At 45.8% G+C, this 27749-nt stretch overlaps 1 protein-coding gene across 1 annotated transcript; it reads left to right on the top strand.

Moving 5' to 3' along the window:
- The first annotated feature begins 10 nt into the window (after nucleotides 1–10).
- Nucleotides 11–25991, top strand: LOC118081192 (zinc finger protein 721-like). Its single transcript, XM_060271147.1, has 2 exons — nucleotides 11–6658; nucleotides 20582–25991. The coding sequence occupies exons 1-2, from the start codon at nucleotides 4821–4823 to the stop codon at nucleotides 22938–22940; spliced, it is 4197 nt and encodes a 1398-aa protein (XP_060127130.1). The 5' UTR covers nucleotides 11–4820; the 3' UTR covers nucleotides 22941–25991.
- The last annotated feature ends 1758 nt before the right edge of the window (nucleotides 25992–27749 follow it).

The following is a 27749-nucleotide window of genomic DNA, read 5'->3' as shown; positions in this document are numbered from 1 at the left end:
AAGAGAGAGGGACTTGGGGGCTGCCTGCCTTGACTTCTCCCTCCTGCTCAGGAATCTCCTTTGAGTAGACCAGGGAGAGATCCCTGAACAGGAGGCCTGATCCACCCACCCTCTCCTCCCTTCAAGCTCAGTCCTTGCCCTGCCAGAAGTCCCAGGTCAGATCCTGCATGGGGCGCTGGGGGCTCTTATAGGGAGTTTAACCAGGGGGGGGAGAGGAAAGGGAGGAAGCCCCCTTTATTCGTTCCGCCCTTTGAGGCTACTGTCTTGGCAACTACAGTCTCGCCCACATGCCTGTGTTTCTGGGGAGAAGCATCTAAAGGGTTCCTATCCAGAGATACCTGTGCCCAACTCCATCTCTCCATTCCACCAATATTCCCATATTCCATTCCACTTTTCCCACTATATCTATTTTTTAAAGATTTTTTTATATCACAGAACAAACTAATAATCACAAAAAAACAAAAAAATACATTCAACAGTTAATCATTGTTATAACATAGTACAGTCAGGCACGGACAAGCAGGGGTGGGGGGGGCGGTATGCCCCAGGCAGCACAATCCCAAGGGTGCCATGGCGACTACCCGCCCCACCCCCAGAGTGTGCCCCCCACCCCCAGAATGGGCGCCAGCCCCCGGTGCCGTACCATGAAGCTCCGCCACTGAGTACAGTCATACCTCAGTTTAAGGACGCTTCGGTTTGAGTACTTTCAGTTTAAGTACTCCGCGGACCCGTCTGGAACGGATTAATCCACTTTCCATTACTTTCAATGGGAAAGTATAGGAGTATAGCATTTAGATCAAGGGAAGTAATAGTGCCACTGTATTCTGCTCTGGTCAGACCTCACCTGGAGTACTGTGTCCAGTTCTGGGCACCACAGTTCAAGAAGGATACTGACAAGCTGGAACGTGTCCAGAGGAAGGCAACCAAAATGGTCAAAGGCCTGGAAACAATGCCTTATGAGGAACGGCTTAGGGAGCTGGGTATGTTTAGCCTGGAGAAGAGAAGGGTAAGGGGTGATATGATAGCCATGTTCAAATATATAAAAGGATGTCATATAGAGGAGGGAGAAAGGTTGTTTTCTGCTGCTCCAGAGAAGCGGACACGGAGCAATGGATTCAAACTACAAGAAAGAAGATTCCACCTAAACATTAGGAAGAACTTCCTGACAGCAAGAGCTGTTCGGCAGTGGAATTTGCTGCCAAGGAGTGTGGTGGAGTCTCCTGTCAAGTATGCTTTGATGGTGTTTCCTGCTTGGCAAGGGGTTGGACTGGATGACCCTTGTGGTCTCTTCCAACTCAATGATTCTAAAGTTCGCTTCAGCTTAAGTACAGACTTCTGGAACCAATTGTGTACTTAAACCGAGGTACCACTGTATTGCTTTTCACTATGTTGTTCTCTATCACATATCCTATAAGACTATACCTTTTAATAAAATTATTATTATTATTATTATTATTATTATTATTATACCACTCCACCTAAGTTGTTACCTTTTATAGTTTGGAATGAGAACAAAAATAAAATACATATAACACCAAGCTAAGTGAGCGAGCATATAAAAAAAGAAAAGGGAAAATAAAATAAAATTCCCCCTTATTTCAGAATCATATATAACCACAGTTTTGACTTCCTGTTAATCCCTAATGCATGAATTATATTTTAAACATGAATGTATTCCGCTAACTATTTATCTACTACATTCTTACAACAGTATGTATCCTTAATATTATTGTCCAACTCATTATTTCTCCACTATCACTCAAATGCCGGCTATATATTCCCACTATATCAGATCTCACGTCTGTGGGATTTAAGAGATTGGGACGATTGCTATGGAAATGGGTGGGGTCCCGTGTTTGCCCCTTAAAAGCCTGCATTATTATTATTATTGCAATTTCAATTGTTGTTGTTGTTATTTATTCAACCTATTAGTTTCTTTCCCTTGTCCAGGGCAGCCCAAAGTGACATACAACATGTTGTTGTTGTTGTTGTTGCCGTTGTTGTTATGTTCCACGGTGATACTCCAATGTCATTATCATCATCATCATCATCATCATTTATTATTTATACCCCGCCCATCTGGCTGGGTTTCCCCAGCCACTCTGGGCAGCTTCCAACAGAAGTATTAAAATACAATAATTTATTAAACATCAAAAGCTTCCCTAAACAGGGCTGCCTTCAGGTGTCCTCTAAAAATCTGGTAGTTGTTTTTCTCTTTGACATCTGGTATGAGGGGGTTCCACAGGGCGGGTTCCACTACCGAGAAGGCCCTCTGCCTGGTTCCCTGTAACTTGGCTTCTCGTAGCGAGGGAACCGCCAGAAGGCCCTCGGTGCTGGACCTCAGTGTCCGGGCAAAACGATGGAGGTGGAGACGCTCCTTCAGGTATACTGGACCGAGGCCATTTAGGGCTTTCAAGGTCAGCACCAAGACTTTGAATTGTGCTCGGAAACGTACTGGGAGCCAATGTAGGTCTTTCAGGACCCTTGTTATGTGGTCTTGGTGGCCGCTCCCAGTCACCAGTCTAGCTTCCGCATTCTGGATTAATTGTAGTTTCTGGGTCACCTTCAAAGGTAGCCCCACATAGAGCGCATTGCAGTAGTCCAAGCGGGAGATAACTAGAGCATGCACCACTCTGGCGAGACAGTCTACAGGCAGGTAGGGTCTCAGCCTGCGTACCAGATGGAGCTGGTAGACAGCCGCCCTGGACACAGAATTGACCTGCGCCTCCATGGACAGCTGTGAGTCCAAAATGACTCCCAGGTTGCGCACCTGGTCCTTCAGGGGCACAGCTACCCCATTCAGGACCAGGGAATACTCCACACCTGCCCGCCTCCTTTCCCCCACAAAGAGTACTTCTGTCTTGTCAGGATTCAACCTCAATCTCTTAGCCCCCATCCAACCTCCAACCGCCTCCACGCACTCACACAGGACCTTCACTGCCTTCACTGGTTCTGATTTGAAAGAGAGGTAGAGCTGGGTATCATCCGCATACTGATGAACACCCAGCCCCAACCCCCTGATGACTCTGGTATAAATATAAATATTATGTGATTAAATAAAGGGACTGGATATGACATGTTATAAGAAAGTACTAAAAGTTGAGTAAGAATAGGATAAGAGTGTGAGTACTTTCAATATTGTACAGGTAAAATACATCGGGAAATGTCGGGAAGTCAGCAATGTCTTAATCCTTTTTCTTTTCTTTTATAGATGGTTTATTAATTATTATTATTTCTAAGTTAATTTACATTTTTATGTGAGATAGTGTTAAAATAAATTTAGGGGAAGAAGAAATGCTGTAGTTAATAGTTTGTTACCATTGTGATTAAGTTTAAAGAAGTATGAATTTGTTGTTGTTTAGTCGTTTAGTCGTGTCCGACTCTTCGTGACCCCATGGACCATAGCACGCCAGGCACTCCTGTCTTGCACTGCCTCCCGCAGTTTGGTCAAACTCATGTTCGTAGCTTCGAGAACACTGTCCAACCATCATGTCCTCTGTCGTCCCCTTCTCCTAGTGCCCTCCATCTCTCCCAACATCAGGGTCTTTTCCAAGGATTCTTCTCTTCTCATGAGGTGGCCAAAGTATTGGAGCCTCAGCTTCACGATCTGTCCTTCCAGGGAGCACTCAGGGCTGATTTCCTTAAGAATGGATAGGTTTGATCTTGCAGTTCATTCTTGCAGTATGAATTTAAGATAGTAAATAAAGATTTAACTGAAAGAGAAAAAAAGAAATCTGTGGCAAAGGTTCTAATACACAATCATGGCTGAGAAAAACAGCCAGGGAATATGAAACTGATTTCATAGAATCATAGAGTTTAAGAGACCACAAGGGCCATCCAGTCCAACCCCCTAACGAGCAGGAAACACCATCAAAGCATTATTGACATATGCCTGTCAAGCCTCTGCTGGTTTCTTGAAACATCACTGGTTTCACCTCCTTTATCCAGAGTGTAATCTTCTTCCTTTTCTTTCCCACAATCAGTATTCTTCACCTTTAACAAATTTAATAAATAGTTTCCAGTAGGAGCAAAGGGGGAAGAACAGTGAGAGAGGCTTGGACTGGGATTCTCCACTAAGATAGGCCAGTGGCAGGAGGAAGGTGCGAGACTCGGCGGCATATAATTATAGTGAATAATAATTGGGTTGGATGTTTTAATCTGGGATTCCCAGCAGTCAGGCTCCAGCTGCTTTCCTTCTGCATCTCCAGCTCTCTCCATGCAATGATGCAAGGCTGAGAGATGGAGGTCCAACCCCAAGAACATTCTCCTACCTGAGCACTCCTTCAACCAACCACAAGCACCAAGCCTTGTCACTAGGCTTATATATGGGTCTCCCAAAATGGTCAATATGCACCTCCTGAGGCCAAAGGGACTGTGCAAGTGATTAATAAAGATCTAGAGGCCGAAGGGGACAAAATGTGGCCCAAGGGGTGGAGGATTGTTGTGCAGAAGATGAAGAACTTCATGGTGAGCTTAGGACCCTGATGAATAGTGGGTAGGTTAATGGACATAGAGCAGCTCCTTTTCCTGTGAGAAACCACTTTATTTAAAAAGTAAATCCCACAGTTCAACCATATTCTAAGATAATGCTTCTGAACTGCATTACCTTTATTTGACATTATTTCATTTGTATTTCCTGAAAACTGGGAACACGGAGGACAAGAGAGATTGCACGAAATTTTAAAATAAGAGCACATGCTGATTGATGTCTGTAATATTCCATTCTTCTCTTCCCAGAAAACAAATAGGATTTCCTCCCCTCTTTGCCCCCCAAAGCAGACAATGGAGAAGACAGTCAGAATTCTGGGAGGCCACGTTCAATGGGAATAACGAAGAAACCATTTAAATACATGGAGTGTGAAAAAAGAGAGGAGAAGCAGTTTGAAAGAATAGAGTGTGAGAAGAGCTTCAGTGACAGTGGAACACTAAGAAAACATCAATGGATTCACATGGGGGAGAAACCATTTAAATGCATGGAGTGTGGAAGGAGCTTCAGTAGAAGTGACAGCCTTAATTTACATAATCAAACTCACACAGGGGAAAAACCATTTAAATGTATGGAGTGTGGAAAGAGCTTCAGTCAGAGTGGAAACCTTAGAAGTCATCAACAGACTCACACTGGGGAGAAACCATTTAAATGCATGGAGTGTGGGAAGAGTTTCAGTCAGAGGGGAAAGCTTAGAGTTCATCAACGGACTCACATGGAGGAGAAACCATTTAAATGTATGGAGTGTGGAAAGAGCTCCAATGACAGTGGAACACTTAGAAAACATCAACGGACTCACACTGGGGGAAAACCATTTAAATGCATGGAGTGTGGAAAGAGATTCAGTGAGAGTGGACAACCTACATTTCATCAACAGACTCACATGGGGGGGGAACCATTTAAATGCATGGAGTGTGGAAACAGCTTCAGTTCGAATGGAACACTTAGAATTCATCAACGGACTCACACAGGGGAGAAACCATTTAAATGTATGGAGTGTGGAAAGAGCTTCAGTCAGAGTGGACACCTTAGAAGTCATCAACAGACTCACATGGGAGAGAAACCATTTAAATGCATGGAGTGTGGAAAGAGCTTCAGTCAGAGTGGAACACTTAGAATTCATCAACGGACTCACACAGGGGAGAAACCATTTAAATGCATGGAGTGTGGAAAGAGCTTCAGTCAGAGTGGACACCTTAGAATTCATCAACAGACTCACATGGGGAAAAAACCATTTAAATGCATGGAGTGTGGAAAGAGCTTCACTTCGAATGGAACACTTAGAATTCATCAACGGACTCACACAGGGGAGAAACCATTTAAATGTATGGAGTGTGGAAAGAGCTTCAGTCAGAGTGGACACCTTAGAATTCATCAACAGACTCACATGGGGGGGAAACCATTTAAATGTATGGAGTGTGGAAAGAGCTTCAATGAGAGTGGAAAACTTAGAATTCATCAACGGACTCACACAGCAGAGAAACCATTTAAATGTATGGAGTGCGGAAAGAGCTTCAGTCAGAGTGGACACCTTAGAATTCATCAACGGACTCACACAGGGGAGAAACCATTTAAATGCATGGAGTGTGGAAAGAGCTTCAGCCAGAGTGGAGACCTTAGAAGTCATCAACGGACTCACACTGGGGAGAAACCATTTAAATGCATGGAGTGTGGAAAGAGCTTCAGTCAGAGGGGAAAGCTTAGAGTTCATCAACGGACTCACACGGGGGAGAAACCGTTTAAATGTATGGAGTGTGGAAAGAGCTTCAATGACAGTGGAACACTTAGAAAACATCAACGGACTCACACTGGGGAAAAACCATTTAAATGCATGGAGTGTGGAAAGAGCTTCAGTCAGAGTGGACACCTTAGATTTCATCAACAGACTCACATGGGGGGGGAACCATTTAAATGTATGGAGTGTGGAAAGAACTTCAGCCAGAGTGGAGACCTTAGAATTCATCAACAGACTCACACTGGGGAGAAACCATTTAAATGCATGGAGTGTGGAAAGAGCTTCAGTCAGAGGGGAAAGCTTAGAGTTCATCAACGGACACACACGGGGGAGAAACCATTTAAATGTATGGAGTGTGGAAAGAGCTTCAATGACAATGGAAACCTTAGAAAACATGAACGGACTCACACTGGGGAAAAACCATTTAAATGCATGGAGTGTGGAAAGAGCTTCAGTAGAAGTGACAGCCTTAATTTAAATTAATCAAACTCACACAGGAGAGAAACCATTTAAATGTATGGAGTGTGGAAAGAGCTTCACTTCGAATGGAATACTTAGAATTCATCAACGGAGTCACACAGGGGAGAAACCATTTAAATGTATGGAGTGCAGGAAGAGCTTCACTGAGAGTGGACTTCTTACAAAACATCAACAATCTCATACAGAGGAGAAACCATATGATAGGGAATAGGAAGGGGGGCACCTAAACAAGTTCCCAGTTCGTTACCAAAAATGATCCAGATGCCCTCATGGGAGCCCCGTCCGACTCAACAACCCCACTTTGGAGTTACACCAACACCAGCACCCTGAAACCCTTCACGAGTACAAGCCCCGTATAATAAAGGCTGCCTTTCTATGCTTTCCCCGCTGTCTTTGACACCACGTTGCCATATTTTTGAATGAACGATACTGTGTACTCATATTTCTGAATGTAGTCTTTATTTGAATAGAGACGCGCCTTAACCAATCAGGTCAATGTAATGGCTCTGCAGAGCCCAGCTCAGCTCAGCTGTGCATGCTTGAGTGAGCGCTGAGAGGTGTTGACAGGAGGACAATTGTTGACAGCGCATCGAAACCTTGATCCAATTAGAACTTGCTACAATGTATCTAGCCCACCCAGGCTGCGCTAAACTCCAGCCCTTTGTATTCGGAAAACAGGAACTGCTTAATAAATCATAGAAAATCAGTTCCTTGATGGATCTTCACCGTTTCACCACCATTTTGTAGCTCAGGCCTGGATCTTCTAAGGATGCTGGGAACAGCCTTAATCCCTCAAGCGGGAGCCCACGTATCCAGGGAGATGTCTTTCTGAATAATCCATGGTCCATCTGAAAGGAATCTCCTGTCGTTCACTTTCCTCCAGTCTCACCCATGCCAGGGGCTACCTGCACCTGGACCTCATTGTTCTCTCCTGTCGGGTGCTCAAGGATTCCCCACCCAGTACTTACCTGTACTTGCGTGTCAATAGTTGAACCATTATATACCATTACCTGTCATTGCCTTATGCTAATCCTGTTTACCTGTATGTAAATGTCCTCTGCACCTTCCCCTTTTTCTGACGTTTCACTATGTAATGATGATGTATGTAGGACAGTTTTGCAATGCTTTATAGGATGTTGGTGGGAATCTTTAAAAGTCCTTGCAACCCTGTGCTCGGGGTTCAGTCTCGCATTGAACCTGCTGCGCAGTAATAAACCTTGCTGTTTGCTCCGGATTGTGGCTGGATTCCTTCCTTTACACTCCGCAGCGACAGCAGGCCCTTGCCTGACGAGCTGGGTGGCTGAGCAGCCTCGCACCCAGAATTTTGCCCTAACACCATAGAAGTGCTAGGGAATTAGATAGAGGTTCCGTTGTGGAAACTCTACAGGCCATCAAAAGAAGAGAAAGGGTTTGAATAGAAGGAATGTGGAATATACTTTGGTTATTATAGAATGCTTTTCCAAAACATCTACCCACTTCCATGGGGTGGAACGATTTAGAGAGTAGAACCTGTTTCTCTCCTAGTTGACAGGAAATCAATCTTAAATGCATGCAGCGTATGTGAGCTTTTGTTGTTTGTATGTAACATTGTCTGAACATGTATTTAAAGTAATCAAGCTAACATTTTGCAATAGTAAGCATAATATAATATTTAGTGTACTTTTAGATAGGGAGGTGTGAGTCTGGAGTGTTGCTTCTGAATGAGGATGGATTGAGAGTCAGCTGGTTTTGGGGTTTGGGGGAGGGAGTTGGAAATGTTTGTATCTGGGATTGGAGAGTTGCACAGAGTGGAGCTCATATTGGTGGTGTTGCTTTGGGAGCAGAGTTAGATTATATTATAGGAACAGCAGCATAACTCTCACTGTTATGATTGCAATAATGGAACCATGAAGACGCAGAAAGACTGAAAGCACCTATTATTTCGATCTTTCCAATTACCACCCGGTCTTGAATCTCCCGTACTTGGGTAAGATAATTGAAAGATTGGTAGGTTTCTGGATGAAACATCGGCTTTAGATCCATTCCAGTCTGGCTATCGTCCTGGTCATGGGACCGAGACAACATTGGTCACCCTAACAGACGACCTCCGTAAACAGCTGGATCAAGGCGGGTCGGGGCTGCTGATTCTTCTAGACTTGTCAGCCGCCTTCAACATGGTTGATTATGAGCTTTTAGACCACCGCCTTGCCGACGTGGGGATTCAGGGCACAGTCCAACAATGGCTGCGTTCCTTTATCTCAGGTCGGGGACAGAGGGTGGCGCTAGGGAAGGAGTTGTGGCCGAGGGACTCCTTGGTGTGTGGAGTCCCGCAGGGCACAATCCTTTCCCTGATGCTTTTTAACATCTTCATGCGTCCCCCTGCCCAGATTTGTCCAGAGTTTGGGCTGGGTTGTTATCAATATGCTGATGACACCCAGATTTATCTGCTGGTGGACGACCGCCCTGCCTCGGCCCCGGACACAGTGACCAGGTGTTTGGAAACTGTGGCTGGATGGCTAGGTGGGAGCCGGTTGAAGTTAAGTCATTCGAAGACAGAGGTCCTCCGGCTGGGTCGGGACGACATGGGGTTGGGGGGCCAACTCCCATCTCTTGTGGGGGCTCAGTTAGTGCCAGCGCCTTCTGTCAAGAGTTTCGGTGTAACCTTCAACGCCTCCCTTTCCAGGGAGGCGCAGGTTGCAGCCACAGCTAAGGTGGCATTTTCCCATCTCCGCCACATTAAGCAGTTGGTCCCTTACCTCTCTCGCCCTGATCTGGCCACAGTGATCCTTGTGATGGTCACCTCCAGGTTTGATTATTGTAACTCGCTTTACACAGGGCTGCCCCTGAAGCTGCCCCAGAAACTCCTGAACAATATGGAGCAGATGATTCAGCAGGGGAAACACAGCCCAGAATAAGTAAGGAGGTAGTACAAGAATCCTTGGCTAGTTTAGATGTATTCAAGTCTCCAGGGCCAGATGAACTACATCCAAGAGTATTAAAAGAACTGGCAGAGGTGATTTCAGAACCACTGGCAATAATATTTGAAAATTCCTGGAGAACAGGCGAATTTCCAGCAGACTGGAGGAGGGCAAATGTCCCTATTTTCAAAAAGGGGAAAAGAGAGGACCCAAACAATTACCGCCCAGTCAGCCTGACATCTATACCAGGAAAGATTACAGAGCAGATCATTAAGCAAACAGTCTGTGAGCACCTAGAAAGAAACTCTGTGATCACTAAAAGTCAACATGGGTTTCTGAAAAATAAGTAATGTCAGACTAATCTGATCTCATCTTTTGACAGAATTACAAGCCTGGTAGATGAAGGGAACACTGTGGATGTAGCCTATCTTGATTTCAGCAAGGCCTTTGACAAGGTGCCCCATGATATTCTTGTAAAGAAGCTGGTAAAATGCGGGCTAGACAATGCTACCATTCAGTGGATTTGTAACTGGCTTACTGACCGAACCCAAAGGGTGCTCATCAATGGCTCCTCTTCATCCTGGAGAGTAGTGACTAGTGGGGTGTCACTGGGTCTTGGGCCCAGTCTTATTCAACATCTTTATCAATGACTTGGATGATGGGCTTGAGGGCATCCTGAGCAAGTTTGCAGACGGCACCAAATTGGGAGGGGTGGCTAATACCCCAGAGGACAGGATCACAGTTCAAAATGACCTTAACAGATTAGACAACTGGGCCAAAGCAAACAAGATGAATTTTAACAAGGAGAAATGTAAGGTACTACACTTGGGCAAAAAAAAAATGAAAGGCACAAATACAGGGTGGGTGACACCTGGCTTGAGAGCAGTACATGTGAAACGGATCTAGGAGTCTTGGTAGACCACAAACTTGACATGAGTCAGCAGTGTGATGCAGCAGCTAAAAAAGCCAATGCAATTCTGGGCTGCATCAATAGGAGTATAGCATCTAGATCAGTGTTTCCCAACCAGTGTGCCTCCAGATGTTTTGGGACTACAACTCCCATCATTCCTGACCACTGCACTTGCTAGCTAGGGATGATGGGAGTTGTAGTCCCAAAACATCTGGAGGCACACTGGTTGGGAAACACTGATCTAGATCAAGAGAAGTAATAGGACCACTGTATTCCGCTCTGGTCAGACCTCGCCTGGAATACTGTGTCCAGTTCTGGGCACCTCAGTGATATGATAGGCAGGTCCTGCATTTAAGATGAGGCCTTTCTTTTTTGGTGGAGAGAAGATCGTTGTCCCCAGGTGAATGCTCAGTGTCCCAATAAGGCTGCTTTTTTTTGGAGGGGAGCACTCTTCTCTGGTTCCTCTCAGGCAGCAAATGTCTTCGGTTCCCCCCCCTCCCTGCACGTCTGCGCTTCAAAGAGGACCTTGCAATGCAAACATTGGGAGTATCCCCACCCAGCCCTTCTCTACCTTCCTGTCACCCTTCAGCCCCCCCCCCCCGTTTGTAGATGCGAGGGGAGGAGGAAGAAAATAATAAAAATTCCTTCCAGTGGCACCTTGGAGACCAACTCAGTTTGTCATTTGTCTCTAAGGTGCTACTGGAAGGAATTGTTTTTTTTATTTTGTTTCGACTCCGCCAGACCAAGACGGCTACCTACCTGTACCTAGAACTAGGGGAGGAGAAGCAGACTATTCTCTCCCTCCCCAAACCTCCCAATTCTGTGGCCCTTCCTCCTCCTCCTCCTCAGGCCTTCTCTCTTCCAAAAAGAAGGAGGGAGATCCTTCCTTCCCCTCTGACCTTCCCTCTCTTCTTTTCTTTTCAAAAATATTGTTTCCTCTCTAGGAAGTGGAGCTCATTGATGCAGGGGGAGGAATAAGTGGCCAAAGTTCCTCTACCCTCCCTCCCTCCCAGAATACATAATTTTCCTTCCTTCCAAACCTGCTCTATAATTCCATTTCTTTCCTGAAAAGGTCTCCGGTTCCATCCCCGCCAATCTCTGAAAAAGACTCTTCCTAGGGGCACGAAGGTCGCACAGTTTGACACCCCCTGGCCTGCATTTCAGGAGGGGGGGGTCTCCTCCTCATAGCGGGGAGCCAAAAGAGGGGTGCAACTGCCCTCCCCCCTCCTGAGCAAAGGCCAAGTTCAAACACCAGCCCCTATTTTAGAAAGGACCCCTAAGAGGGTTGTCCGCAATTACTGCTCCAAGACCCACAACTCCGGTCTACTCTTCAGGGTTGTTGTAACGGGGACACCCTACGCCACGTTGGGAACTGGGTGGGGAAATGAATGGACCCTCCTCCCCCCTCTCCTGAGAAGGGATGAAAAGAGATGAAGGACTTTGGGGGGGGGGTCTCTTTCCCTGCCGCCTCCGGGGATCGAACCTGGGAGATTATCAGGAAAGAAACAGGATATTCAGAGCTTGTTTGGAAGGAGGAGAATTTGTGTCTTCTGGGAGGGGGGGGGGAGGCGTCACTCATTCCTCCCCAAGGGTCAGTGAGCTCCGCTTCCTAGAGAGGCAGGGAGGTTGGGAGGGGGGAGCCAAGGTGGGAGGCGGAGGGGCCGCCATTCACATTCCCAGAAGAGGAGCAGGTCGGCAGAGGAGGAGGAGGAGGGAAAAGAGGTGCGAAATACAGTATATCTATATATTTGGGGGGGGGCGGGGGAGAGATAAAGACGCGCTTTTGCTCCCCCTGAGTCTGCAAACAGGGCAGCTGAGAAGGGAGGGCAGGATTTGGGGTGGGGGGGGAGGAAGGAAAGTAGGGGTGCCCTCCCCCTCCCCCTCCCCCTTCTTTCTGTGGCTCAGTCGAGCGGGGGAGGGGCTGATTCAGGTCTGCTGGGATAAAGGAGCCCCTCCCCCAGCCCTTTATATTGCAATAAAGGAAATCGGAATAGAAAAGCGGGAGGGGGGAGCAGAGAGGACAAAGAGGTAGAGCTGCGGGTTGGGAGGGAGGGGGCGATGAGCGATGAGAGAAAGGGGGCAGAGACCCCCCCCCCAAGAACAACTCCCTTCCTGGGCGCTCTCTGCACAGGCAATCCAGCTTTAAATCGGGGACCCTCCATTCGCAGAGTTTGCAGCGCCCCCTACGCTTGGGAGTCAAGAGATGCTCAGCTGCCCTGCCCCCCCTGGGCGCTTTTGAGAGAATGGAAATGGGAGTCCCCCCCCCCCTTAAGGGGTTAGACTTGAACCGAGGCCCCAATTCCGCGTCTCTCTGCGAGTTCCGGATTCCCCCTGGCAGGAATCCTGGTTCCCCTTTGGGTGGAGAAGTGGAGAGAGGGAGTCCATGGAAGGGTTAAAGGGGGCGAGAGAGGCCTGTATAGAGACCCCTCTCCCTCCTCTCCCCCTTCCTTGCTCATCTGGCGAGGCCCCTCCGGATGGAGAGGGGGGCGCTTGGGAGAGATTTGTCACAAAGGGTGAGCTTGCCAGGGGGGGGGCTCTGGGCAAAGGGGAGACTGGGGGGAGGAGGGCAGAGGAAGTTGGGGGCAGAGGGAGGGAGAGAGGGGAGCATCCCTGGGCATCTTGGAGAAAGAGAGAGAAACTTGGGGGCTGCCTGTCTTGACTTCTCCCTCCTGACCAGGAATCTCCTTTGAGTAGACCAGGGAGAGATCCCTGAACAGGAGGCCTGATCCACCCACCCTCTCCTCCCTTGAAGCTCAGTCCTTGCCCTGCCAGAAGTCCCAGGTCAGCTCCTGCATGGGGCACTGGGGGCTCTTATAGGGAGTCTAACCATGGGGGGAAAAGAGGAAAGGGAGGAAGCCCCCTTTATTCTTTCCGCCCTTTGAGGCTTCTGTCTTGGCAACTACAGTCTCTCCCACATGCCTGTCTTTCTGGGGAGAAGCATCTAAAGGGTTCCTATCCAGAGATACCTGTGCCCAACTCATTCTCTCCATTCCACCAATATTCCATTCCAATTTTCCCACTATATCTATTTTTTAAAGACTTTTTTATATCACAGAACAAACTAATAATCACAAAAAAACAAAAAAATACATTCAACTGTTAATAATTTGTTATAACATAGTACAGTCAGGCACGGACAAGCAGGGGTGGGGGGGGGGGCGGTACGCCCCAGGCAGCACAATCCCAAGGGTGCCATGGCGACTACCTGCCCCACCCCCAGAGTGTGCGCCCCACCCCCAGAATGGGGGCCAGCCCCCGGTGCCGTACCATGAAGCTCCGCCACTGAGTACAGTCATACCTCAGTTTAAGGACGCTTCGGTTTGAGTACTTTCAGTTTAAGTACTCCGCAGACCCATCTGAAACGGATTAATCCACTTTCCATTACTTTCAATGGGAAAGTATAGGAGTATAGCATTTAGATCTAGGGAAGTAATAGTACCACTGTATTCTGCTCTGGTCAGACCTCACCTGGAGTACTGTGTCCAGTTCTGGGCACCGCAGTTCAAGAAGGATACTGACAAGCTGGAACGTGTCCAGAAGAGGGCAACCAAAATGGTCAAAGGCCTGGAAACAATGCCTTATGAGGAACGGCTTAGGGAGCTGGGTATGTTTAGCCTGGAGAAGAGAAGGTTAAGGGGTGATATGGTAAAGGTAAAGGTAAAGGGACCCCTGACCATTAGGTCCAGTCGTGACCGACTCTGGGGTTGCGCGCTCATCTCGCATTATTGGCCGAGGGAGCCGGCGTATAGCTTCCAGGTCATGTGGCCAGCATGACAAAGCCGCTTCTGGCAAACCAGAGCAGCACATGGAACGTCATTTACCTTCCCGCTATAGCGGTTCCTATTTATCTACTTGCATTTTGATGTGCTTTCGAACTACTAGGTTGGCAGGAGCTGGGACCAAGCAACGGGAGCTCACCCCGTCACAGGGATTCGAACCGCCGACCTTCTGATCAGCAAGCCCTAGGCTCATGGTTTAGCCCACAGCGCCACCTGGGTCCCTGGGGTGATATGATAGCCATGTTCAAATATATCAAAGGATGTCATATAGAGGAGGGAGAAAGATTGTTTTCTGCTGCTCCAGAGAAGCAGACACGGAGCAATGGATTAAAGCTACAAGAAAGAAGATTCCACCTAAACATTAGGAAGAACTTCCTGACAGTAAGAGCTGTTCGGCAGTGGAATTTGCTACCAAGGAGTGTGGTGGAGTCTCCTTCTTTGGAGGTCTTTAAGCAGAGGCTTGACAGCCATCTGTCAGGAATGCTTTGATGGTGTTTCCTGCTTGGCAGGGGGTTGGACTGGATGGCCCTTGTGGTCTCTTCCAACTCTAGGATTCTAAAGTTCGCTTCAGCTTAAGTACAGACTTCTGGAACCAATTGTGTACTTAAACCGAGGTACCACTGTATTGCTTTTCACTATTTTGTTCTCTATCACATATCCTATAAGACTGTACCTTTTAATAGAATAATAATTATTATTATGCCACTCCACCTAAGTTGTTATCTTTTATAGTTTGGCATGACAACAAAAATAAAATACATATAACACCAAGCTAAGTGAGCGAGCATTTAAAAAAAGAAAAGGGAAAATAAAAGAAAATTCCCCCTATTTCAGAATCATATATGACCACAGTTTTGACTTCCTGTTAATCCCTAATGCATAAATTATATTTTAAACATGAATGTTTTCCCGTTGTTATATATTCCGCTAACTATTTATCTAATACATTCTTACAACAGTATGTATCCTTCATATTATTGTCCAACTCATTCTTTCTCCACTATCACTCAAATGCCGGCTATATATTCCCACTATATCAGATCTCACGTCTGTGGGATTTAAGAGATTGGGAAGATTGCTATGGAAATGGGTGGGTTCCGGTGTTTGCCCCTCAAAAGGCTGAATTATTATTATTATTATTATTATTATTATTATTATTATTGCCATTTCAATTGTTGTTGTTATTTATTTATTCAACCTATTGGTTTCTTTCTCTTGCCCAGGGCAGCCCAAAGTGACATACAACCTATTTTTATTGTTGCTGTTCTTGTTCCTGTTGTTGTTATGTTCCACAGTGACACTCCAAGGTCATCATAATAATAATAATAATAATTATTATTATTATTATTTATTTATACCCCGCCCATGTGGCTGGGTTTCCCCAGCCATTCTGGGCGGCTTCCAACAGAAGTATTAAAATACAATAATTTATTAAACATTAAAAGCTTCCCTAAACAGGGCTGCCTTCAGGTGTCCTCTAAAAGTCTGGTAGTCTCTTTGACATCTGGTGCGAGGGCATTCCACAGGGCAGGTGCCACTACCGAGAAGGCCCTCTGCCTGGTTCCCTGTAACTTGGCTTCTCACAACGAGGGAACCGCCAGAAAGCCCTCGGTGCTGGACCTCAGTGTCTGGGCAGAATGATGGAGGTGGAGACGCTCCTTCAGATATACTGGACCGAGGCCATTTAGGACTTTAAAGGTCAGCACCAACACTTTGAATTGTGCTCGGAAACGTACTGGGAGCCAATGTAGGTCTTTCAGGACCGGTGTTATGTGGTCTTGGTGGCCGCTCCCAGTCACCAGTCTAGCTGCCGCATTCTGGATTAGTTGTAGTTTCCGGGTCACCTTCAAAGGTAGCCCCACGTAGAGCGCATTGCAGTAGTCCAAGCGGGAGATAACTAGAGCATGCACCACTCTGGCGAGACAGTCTACAGGCAGGTAGGGTCTCAGCCTGCGTACCAGATGGAGCTGATAAACAGCTGCCCTGGACACAGAAATGACCTGCGCCTCCATGGACAGCTGTGAGTCCAAAATGACTCCCAGGCTGCGCACATGGTATTTCAGGGGCACAGTTACCCCATTCAGAACCAGGGAATCCTCCACACCTGCTCGCCTCCTGTCCCCCACAAACAGTACTTCTGTCTTGTCAGGATTCAACCTCTATCTGTTAGCCACCATCCATCCTCCAACCGCCTCTAGGCACTCACACAGGACCTTCACCGTCTTCACTGGCTCTGATTTGAAAGAGAGGTAGAGCTGGGTATCATCCGCATACTGATGGACACCCAGCCCAAACCCCCTGATGACTCTGGTATAAATATAAATATTATGTGATTAAATAAAGGAACTGGATATGACATGTTATAAGAAAGTACTAAAAATTGAGTAAGAATAGGATAAGAGTGTAAGTACGTTCAATATTGTACAGGTAAAATACATCGGGAAATGTCGGGAAGTCAGCAATGTCTTTTTTTTAATATATAATATTTTATTAAATTTTCTGCATTAAGAAACAAAACATACATAACATATTTCCACCTTCTTCCAACCCCCCCTCCACAGGCCCCCTCCTGCCACCAGGGAGCTCCAGAAAAATGAGGGAGAAATCAGGGGAGTGTCCACCCAACCATTAATCCAAAGAAAGAAAAAAGAAACACAAGAAAAAAACCAAAAACTACCCCCCCAAGAAATAAAAAGGAAACTAAAAAAAGAAAAAAGAAAAAAAGAAAAATTATTATTATAATCATTCCATTTTCATAAACATTGTGGGGGCTTCCCCGACCTCCGCCTACCCCGATTACCATTTTCAATTCTCATTTAACAGATTTCATATTATTATTCCCATTCTAATTGCCAATTAATTTTTTTACCTTATGTTGTATAAACTATCCCATTTTTAAATCTTCTTACCACATTCTAAATTTAATATTTCCAAATCCTATCATAATTTCATCTAATCAATCTTACTTTTCTTCCCCTGCTTGATTTTTATCCTCCAAATACCTCCCTTTTTCCCCATCATTAAGTCCTTACACATTTAAATTTGCTATGTATCAATTTAATCATATATCTAATCTTCCCCTAGCCCCAGTCAACCCCCTTCAGTCCAGCAAGTTCCATAATCATCAGACCAGTTATCAATCCTTTTGATCCATCCTAATAAAAAAATTCCATTCTTCCTTCATCCCACCCCCTTTTTCCAATGTTTTGCACTCCAATCTTCCTTACAGTCCCCCTGGATTTTCCCATTTCCTTGCTCGTCCATTTCCTTGTGGGTGTTCTGAACTCCAAAAAGTTCCATCATTTTGATCAGCCCAATGACCTCTTGTCCTTCCCCCCGCATAGGGGGAGTAGATTCCAAATCTTCTTGTTGAGCAGATTCCTCATTTCCTTCCTCTTTCCCTTCCTAGAATCATAGAATCATAGAGTTGGAAGAGACCACAAGGGCCATCCAGTCCAACCCCCTGCCAAGCAGGAAACACCATCAAAGCATTCCTGACAGATGGCTGTCAAGCCTCTGCTTAAAGACCTCCAAAGAAGGAGACTCCACCACACTCCTTGGCAGCAAATTCCACTGCCGAACAGCTCTTACTGTCAGGAAGTTCTTCCTAATGTTTAGGTGGAATTTTCTTTCTTGTAGTTTGAATCCGTTGCTCCGTGTCCGCTTCTCTGGAGCAGCAGAAAACAACCTTTCTCCCTCCTTTATATGACATCCTTTTATATATTTGAACATGGTTATCATATCACCCCTTAACCTTCTCTTCTCCAGGCTAAACATACCCAGCTCCCTAAGCCGTTCCTCATAAGGCATCGTTTCCAGGCCTTTGACCATTTTGGTTGCCCTCTTCTGGACACGTTCCAGCTTATCAGTATCCTTCTTGAACTGTGGTGCCCAGAACTGGACACAATACTCCAGGTGAGGTCTGACCAGAGCAGAATACAGTGGTACTATTACTTCCCTTGATCTAGATGCTATACTCCTATTGATGCAGCCCAGAATTGCATTGGCTTTTTTAGCTGCTGCATCACACTGCTGACTCATGTCAAGTTTGTGGTCAACCAAAACTCCTAGATCCTTTTCACATGTACTGCTCTCAAGCCAGGTGTCTCCCATCCTGTATTTGTGCCTTTCATTTTTTTTGCCCAAGTGTAGTACTTTACATTTCTCCTTGTTAAAATTCATCTTGTTTGCTTTGGCCCAGTTGTCTAATCTGTTAAGGTCATTCTGAAGTGTGATCCTGTCCTCTGGGGTGTTAGCCACCCCTCCCAACTTGGTGTCATCTGCAAACTTGCTCAGGATTCCCTCAAGCCCATCATCCAAGTCATTGATAAAGATGTTGAACAAGACTGGGCCCAAGACAGAACCCTGTGGCACCCCACTAGTCACTACTCTCCAGGATGAGGAGGAGCCATTGATGAGCACCCTTTGGGTTCGGTCAGTAATCCAGCTACAAATCCACTGAATGGTAGCATTGTCTAGCCCACATTTTACCAGCTTCTTTACAAGAATATCATGGGGCACCTTGTCAAAGGCCTTGCTGAAATCAAGATAGGCTACATCCACAGCGTTCCCTTCATCTACCAGGCTTGTAATTCTGTCAAAAAATGAGATCAGATTAGTCTGACATGACTTATTTTTCAGGAACCCATGCTGACTTTTAGTGATCACAGATCCTGTTGAATTTCTTCTTGCTCTACAATGTCACTGTTATTTGATACATTGTTTATATTGTCTTCCTCTGCTGTTGTACTGTTACTGTCCTCCGGCTGTAAAAGTTGTCTCAGTTCTTGCAATTGTAGTTCCTCATAATATAATCCGATTCTCAATTCCCACAATCGGGAAGTCAGCAATGTCTTAATCCTTTTTCTTTTCTTTTATAGATGGTTTATTAATTATTGTTATTTCTAAGTTAATTTACATTTATTATGTGAGATAGTGTTAAAATGAATTTCGGGGAAGAAGAAATGCTGTGGTTAATAGTTTGTTACCATTGTGATTAAGTTTAAAGAAGAAGTATGAATTTAAGATAGTAAATAAAGATTTACCTGGAAAAGAAAAAAAGAAATCTGTGGCAAAGGTTCTAATACACAATCATGGCTGAGAAAAACAGCCGTGGAATATGAAACTGATTTCATAGAATCATAGAGTTTAAGAGACCACAAGGGCCATCCAGTCCAACCCCCTACCGAGCAGGAAACCCCATCAAAGCATTATTGACATATGCCTGTCAAGCCTCTGCTGGTTTCTTCTTTACACTCAGGCGGAAACATCACTGGTTTCACTTCCTTTCTCCAGAGTAATCTTATTCGTTTTCTTTCCCACAATCAGTATTCTTCACCTTTAATAGTCACCTTTTCAGCGTCACACATATTTTTATATTGTGATCTTCAGATGAAGAGAAATATACAAATTTAATAAATAGTTTCCAGTAGGAGCAAAGGGGGAAGAACAGTGAGAGAGGCTTGGACTGGGATTCTCCACTAAGATAGGCCAGTGGCAGGAGGCAGCTGCGAGACTCGGCGGCATATAATTATTACCAAGAGTAATTGGGGTGGGCGTTTTAATCTGGGATTCCCAGCAGTCAGGCTCCAGCTGCTTTCCTTCTGCATCTCCAGCTCTCTCCATGCAATGATGCAAGGCTGAGAGATGGAGGTCCAACCCCAAGAACATTCTCCTACCAGAGCACTCCTTCAACCAACCACAAGAACCAAGCCTTGTCACTAGGCTTATATATGGGTCTCCCAAAATGGTCAATATGTACCTCCAGAGGCAAAAGGCACTGTGCAGGTGATTAATAAACATCTAGAGGCTGAAGGGGACAAAATGTGCTCCAAGGGGTGGGGGATTATTGTGCAGAAGATGAAGAACTTCATGATGAACTTAGGACCCTGATGAATAGTGGGCAGGTTCATGGACATAGAGCAGCTCCCTTTCCTGTGAGAAACCACTTTATTTAAAAAGTAAATCCCACAGTTCAACCGTATTCTAAGATAATGCTTCTGAACTGCATTACCTTTATTTGACATTATTTCATTTGTATTTCCTAAAAACTGGGAACACGGAGGACAAGAGAGATTGCACGAAATTTTAAAATAAGAGCACATGCTGATTGATGTCTGTAATATTCTATTATTCTCTTCCCAGAAAACAAATAGGAGTTCCTCCCCTCTTCGCCCCCCAAAGCAGGCAATGGAGAAGACAGTCAGAATTCTGGGGGGCCACGTTCAATGGGAATAACGAAAAACCATTTAAATACATGGAGTGTGAAAAGAGAGAGGAGAAGCAGTTTGAAAGTATGGAGTGTGAGAATAACTTCAGTGACAGTGGAACACTAAGAAGTCATCAACGGACACACACTGGGAAAAAACCATTTAAATGCGTGGAGTGTGGAAAGAGCTTCACTTATAGTGGAACACTAAGATTACATCAGCGGACTCACACAGGGGAGAAACCATTTAAATGCATGGAATGTGGCACAAGTTTCAGTCAGAGTGGACACCTTAGAATTCATCAACAAACCCACACTGGTAAGAAACCATTTAAATGTATGGAGTGTGGAAAGAGGTTCAGTCAGAGTGGACACCTTAGAATTCATCAACGGACTCACACAGGGGAGAAACCATTTAAATGCATGGAGTGTGGAAAGAGCTTCAGTCAGAGTGGACACCTTAGAATTCATCAACGGACTCACACAGGGGAGAAACCATTTGAATGCATGGAGTGTGGAAAGAGCTTCACTTATAGTGGAACACTAAGACTACATCAGCGGACTCACACAGGGGAGAAACCATTTAAATGCGTGGAATGTGGGACAAGCTTCAGTCAGAATGGACACCTTAGAATTCATCAACAGACTCACACTGGTAAGAAACCATTTAAATGTATGGAGTGTGGAAAGAGGTTCAGTCAGAGTGGACACCTTAGAATTCATCAACGGACTCACACTGGGGAGAAACCATTTAAATGCATGGAGTGTGGAAAGAGCTTCAGTCAGAGCGGAGACCTTAGAATACATCAACGGACTCACACTGGTGAGAAACCATTTAAATGTATGGAGTGTGGAAAGAGCTTCACGTCGAATGGAACACTTAGAATTCATCACCGGACTCACACAGGGGAGAAACCATTTAAATGTATGGAGTGTGGAAAGAGCTTCAGTCGGAGTGGACACCTTAGAATTCATCAACAGACTCACATGGGGGGGAAACCATTTAAATGTATGGAGTGTGGAAAGAGCTTCAGTAGAAGTGACAGCCTTAATTTACATGATCATACTCACACAGGGGGAAAACCATTTGAATGTATGGAGTGTGGAAAGAGCTTCAGTCAGAGCGGAGACCTTAGAATACATCAACGGACTCACACTGGTGAGAAACCATTTAAATGTATGGAGTGTGGAAAGAGCTTCACGTCGAATGGAACACTTAGAATTCATCACCGGACTCACACAGGGGAGAAACCATTTAAATGTATGGAGTGTGGAAAGAGCTTCACGTCGAATGGAACACTTAGAATTCATCACCGGACTCACACAGGGGAGAAACCATTTAAATGTATGGAGTGTGGAAAGAGCTTCAGTGAGAGTGGAAAACTTAGAATTCATCAACGGACTCACACAGGGGAGAAACCATTTAAATGTATGGAGTGCGGGAAGAGCTTCAGTCAGAGTGGAAAACTTAGAATTCATCAACGGATTCACATGGGAGAGAAACCATTTAAATGCATGGAGTGTGGAAAGAGCTTCAATGACAGTGGAACACTTAGAAAACATCAACGGACTCACACTGGGGAAAAACCATTTAAATGCATGGAGTGTGGAAAGAGCTTCAGTCACAGTGGACACCTTAGAATTCATCAACGAACTCACATGGGGGAGAAACCATTTAAATGTATTGAGTGTGGGAGGAGCTTCACTGAGAGTGGAACGCTAAGAATTCATCAACGGACTCACACAGGAGAGAAACCCTTTAAATGTATGGAGTGTGGAAAGAGCTTCAGCCAGAGTGGAGACCTTAGAAGTCATGAACGGACTCACACAGGGGAGAAACCATTTAAATGCATGGAGTGTGGAAAGAGCTTCAATGACAGTGGAACACTTAGACAACATCAACGGACTCACACTGGGGAAAAACCATTTAAATGCATGGAGTGTGGAAAGAGCTTCAGTCAAAGTGGACACCTTAGAATTCATCAACGGACTCACACGGGGGAAAAACCATTTAAATGTATGGAGTGTGGAAAGAGCTTCAGTAGAAGTGACAGCCTTAATTTACATAATCAAACTCACACAGGGGAAAAACCATTTGAATGCATGGAGTGTGGAAAGAGCTTCAGTCAGAGGGGAAAGCTTAGAGTTCACCAACGGACTCACACGGGGGAGAAACCATTTAAATGTATGGAGTGTGGAAAGAGCTTCAATGACAGTGGAACACTTAGAATTCATCAACAGACTCACACAGGGGAGAAACTATTTAAATGTATGGAGTGTGGAAAGAGCTTCAGCCAGAGTGGAGACCTTAGAAGTCATCAACGGACTCACACCGGGGAGAAAGCATTTAAATGTATGGAGTGCAGGAAGAGCTTCACTGAGAGTGGACTTCTTACAAAACATGAACAATCTCATACAGAGGAGAAACCATATGATAGGGAATAGGAAGGGGGGCACCTAAACAAGTTCCCAGTTCGTTACCAAGAATGATCCAGATGCCCTCATGGGAGCCCCGTCCCACTCAACAACCTTATTTTGGAGTTACACCAGCACCCTGGAACCCTGCACGAGTACAAGCCCTGTATAATAAAGGCTGCCTTTCTTTCCATTCCCCGCTGTCTTTGACACTACGTTGCCATATTTCTGAATGAACGATACTGTGTACTTGTGTCTCTGAATGAAGTCTTTATTTGAATAGAGACGCGCCTTAACCAATCAGGTCAATGCAATGGCTCTGCAGAGCCCAGCTCAGTTCAGCTCTGCATGCTTGAGTGAGCGCTGACGAGGTGTTGACAGGAGGACAATCGTTGACAGCGCATCGAAACCTTGATCCAATTAGAACTCGCCACAATGTATCTAGCCCTCCCAGGCTGCGCTAAACTCCAGCGGTTTGTATTAGGAAAACAGGAACTGCTTAATAAATCATAGAAAATCAGTTCCTTGATGGATCTTCACCGTTCCACCACCATTTTGTAGCTCAGGCCTGGATCTTCTAAGGATGCTGGGAACAGCCATAATCCCTCAAGCGGGAGCCCACGTAGCCAGGGCGATGTCTTTCTGAATAATCCACGGTCCATCTGAAAGGAATCTCCTGTCGTTCACTTTCCTCCGGTCTCACCCTTGCCAGGGGCTACCTGCACCTGGACCTCATTGTTCTCTCCTGTCAGGTGCTCAAGGATCCAAACCCAGTACTTACCCGTACTTGCTTATCAATACTTGGACCATTAAGTGTCATTACCTGCCATTCCCTTATGCTAATCCTGCTTACCTGTATGTAAATGTCCTGTGTACCTTCCCCTTTTCCTGACGTTTTGATGATGTATGTATGACACTTTTGCAATGCTTTATGGGATGTTGGTGGGAATCTTTAAAAGTCCTTGCAACCCTGTGCTCGGGGTTCAGTCTCGCATTGAACCTGCTGCGCAGTAATAAACCTTGCTGTTTGCTCCGGATTGTGGCTGGATTCCTTCCTTTACACTCCGCAGCGACAGCAGGCCCTTGCCTGACGAGCTGGGTGGCTGAGCAGCCTCGCACCCAGAATTTTGCCCTAACACCATAGAAGTGCTAGGGAATTAGATAGAGGTTCCGTTGTGGAAACTCTACAGGCCATCAAAAGAAGAGAAAGGGTTTGAATAGAAGGAATGTGGAATATACTTTGGTTATTATAGAATGCTTTTCCAAAACATCTACCCACTTCCATGGGGTGGAACGATTTAGAGAGTAGAACCTGTTTCTCTCCTAGTTGACAGGAAATCAATCTTAAATGCTTGCAGCGTATGTGAGCTTTTGTTGTTTGTATGTAACATTGTCTCAACATGTATTTAAAGTAATCAAGCTAACATTTTGCAATAGTAAGCATAATATAATATTTAGTGTACTTTTAGATAGGGAGGTGTGAGTCTGGAGTGTTGCTTCTGAATGAGGATGGATTGAGAGTCAGCTGGTTTTGGGGTTTGGGGGAGGGAGTTGGAAATGTTTGTATCTGGGATTGGAGAGTTGCACAGAGTGGAGCTCATATTGGTGGTGTTGCTTTGGGAGCAGAGTTAGATTATATTATAGGAACAGCAGCATAACTCTCACTGTTATGATTGCAATAATGGAACCATGAAGACGCAGAAAGACTGAAAGCACCTATTATTTCGATCTTTCCAATTACCACCCGGTCTTGAATCTCCCGTACTTGGGTAAGATAATTGAAAGATTGGTAGGTTTCTGGATGAAACATCGGCTTTAGATCCATTCCAGTCTGGCTATCGTTCTGGTCACGGGACCGAGACAACATTGGTCGCCCTAACAGACGACCTCCGTAAACAGCTGGATCAAGGCGGGTCGGGGCTGCTGATTCTTCTAGACTTGTCAGCCGCCTTCGACATGGCTGATTATGAGCTTTTAGACCACCGCCTTGCCGACGTGGGGATTCAGGGCACAGTCCAACAATGGCTGCGTTCCTTTATCTCAGGTCGGGGACAGAGGGTGGCGCTAGGGAAGGAGTTGTGGCCGAGGGACTCCTTGGTGTGTGGAGTCCCGCAGGGCACAATCCTTTCCCTGATGCTTTTTAACATCTTCATGCGTCCCCCTGCCCAGATTTGTCCGGAGTTTGGGGCTGGGTTGTTATCAATATGCTGATGACACCCAGATTTATCTGCTGGTGGACGACCGCCCTGCCTCGGCCCCGGACACACTGACTAGGTGTTTGGAAGCTGTGGCTGGATGGCTACGTGGGAGCCGGTTGAAGTTAAGTCCTTCGAAGACAGAGGTCCTCTGGCTGGGTCGGGACGACATGGGGTTGGGGGGCCAACTCCCATCTCTTGTGGGGGCTCAGTTAGTGCCAGCACCTTCTGTCAAGAGTTTCGGTGTAACCTTCAACGCCTCCCTTTCCAGGGAGGCGCAGGTTGCAGCCACAGCTAAGGGGGCATTTTTCCATCTCCGCCGCATTAAGCAGTTGGTCCCTTACCTCTCTCGCCCTGATCTGGCCACAGTGATCCATGTGATGGTATAAAAATAAATAAATATATTTATTATTTATTATATGCTGAAGGTAATCTTGAAACCCTCATCTTTTCTTTTTATTTTTAAATATATCATGTATAAAATGGTTTTTTAGTGGCATAACCAGGAAAGGCTCTGTTCCTAGCTGCACATCTTGCATGAGGAGGGAAGGGGGCACAGAGCATCTCAAAGGTGACATAAGTGTGTGTAGGATGCTGTCCCCAAAATGACACAGGAGAGAAAGAATATGGATGAGAATAATGTAAAAGGAGGTTCAGGCAGGTCCCAAAGCGAGAGTGCTAAGGGTCTACTTCCTCCAACTCCACCAGCTGCCCCAAGGCAGGAGCCCCCTCTGGGCCCTGAGGCTGGAAAGCCTCCCTCCACCTTTGAAAGTGGACATGATCCGAGGGTTTGTTTCACGTTTATTCTTTATGACTACTATTGTAATAAATAATCCTTCATAAAAGTTATTGCATTACATTCTTCATTAAATGATATTTCCATTGATATGTAATGTTATGGTATAATTCAGTGCTTTTTCCCTTTAAAAATATTTAGGGGGTACTCTCATTTTGACCCAAGGAAATCGCCACTGGGGGGGAGTTGAATAAATGCAGATTAAATTGGGAAAAAATAAATACAGTGGTACCTCAGTTTTTGAACAGCTTAGTTCTCAAACTACTTGGAACCTGAACACTTCAAACCCAGAAATGAGTGTTCCAGTTTTGGAACGTTTTTCGGAAGCCAAACATGCTCTGTTCTGAGCATCACTTCGGTTTTGAGTGCCACACATCCATTTTCCTTGTGTGGGAAGGTGGGCCGGGCGGCAAGCGAGCAGCCAAGGGATGTCGCCCCCACTTTGCTCTGGACATTTTCTTTTTTGCTCTCCTTAGCTTTGTTGAGACCTTTGTTGCAACAACTAAATGATCAGGCCTTGTGGCCACTCATTGCTTGGCTGCGGTCTCGCGTTTTCTGCTCAACCCAGCATCCGCAGGGCTAGACTCCAGCGAAGTTGGAAAGCGCTTTAGATAGCGTTCCCCAAGAATTGTTCTCTCTGCCTGGATGGAGTTGGGGAGCTGTCGAAACCAAACCCCATGTTCTCCCCAAAACACAGAAGACACAGACTTCAGCCTGCTGCTGGATGTGCCCCAATCCATACAACAGTGTTGGAGAGGCTAAGACCACGCCTTTCTTCTTTGGTGGGGAGGAGATAGTTGTCCCCAGGGGACTGCTCAGTGTCCCAGTAAGGCTGCTTCTGGTGAGGGGGGGAAGCACTCTTCCCTGGTTCCTCTCAGGCAGCAAATGTCTTTGGCTCCCCCCACCCACAAGGCTGGATCCATCCCTGCGCTGCAAAAAGGGACCCTCTCCCTCCCCAACCCCCTCCCCCCATCTGCCCTGTTTGTAGATGCAAGGGGAGAAAAAGCCCACTCTTCTCTCCCTCCCCAAACCTCCCAATTATGTGGCCCCTCTTCCTCCTCCTCTCCCGGCCTCTTCTCTTCCGAAAATGAGGATGGAGACCCTTCCCATCTAACCCTAAAAAAAACCCCAAACCTTACTTCCTCTCTAGGAAGCGGAGCTCACTGACCCAGGGGGAGGAATGAATGGCAAAAAGGGATTCTTCCCACACACACCCTCCCAGAAAACAATTTTCCTTCCTTCCATACAAGCTCTATAATTCCATTTCTTCCTGGAAAAGGTCTCGGGTTCCATCCCCGGCAGCAGCAAAGTCACAATAAAACGTAAAAGAAAGAAAAACAATTGATTAAAATGCACATTAAAATACAATTTAGATTTAAAAATGGTTTCAAAATGCAGCCTCATTTTAAAATGGCCCAAATCAAAACCCAAAGGCCAGGCGGAACAGCTCCATCTTGCAGGCCCTGCGGAAAGACGTCAAATCCCACAGGGCCTTGGTCTCCTGTGAGAGAGCGTTCCACCAAGTTGGGGCCAATATTGAAAAGGCCCTAGCCTTTGTTGAGCACAATCTAACCACCTTATGGCTCGGGATCTCCAAAATGTTGTTATTTCTGGACCTTAAGGTCCTCTGTGGGGTATACCAGGAGAGGCGGTCCCGTAGGAACGAGACAACTGTCATTAAAAACTGCAATTGTTCTTTCACTGAACTGTTACAAAAACTTTAAGCTTGGAAATGAACGTGTATGGAAACTTTCTTTTTAGCCAATTTGGACATAACTTTTGTTCTATGAAACTGACTCCATTACTCTTTGTTCTCAAACCTCGGCTCTGCCCTTGAAGCTGGAAAGA

This window comes from Zootoca vivipara, chromosome 2 (genome assembly GCF_963506605.1).
Source record: "Zootoca vivipara chromosome 2, rZooViv1.1, whole genome shotgun sequence".
Lineage (NCBI taxonomy): Eukaryota > Metazoa > Chordata > Lepidosauria > Squamata > Lacertidae > Zootoca > Zootoca vivipara.
This window is presented reverse-complemented; position numbering and strand designations above follow the sequence as displayed.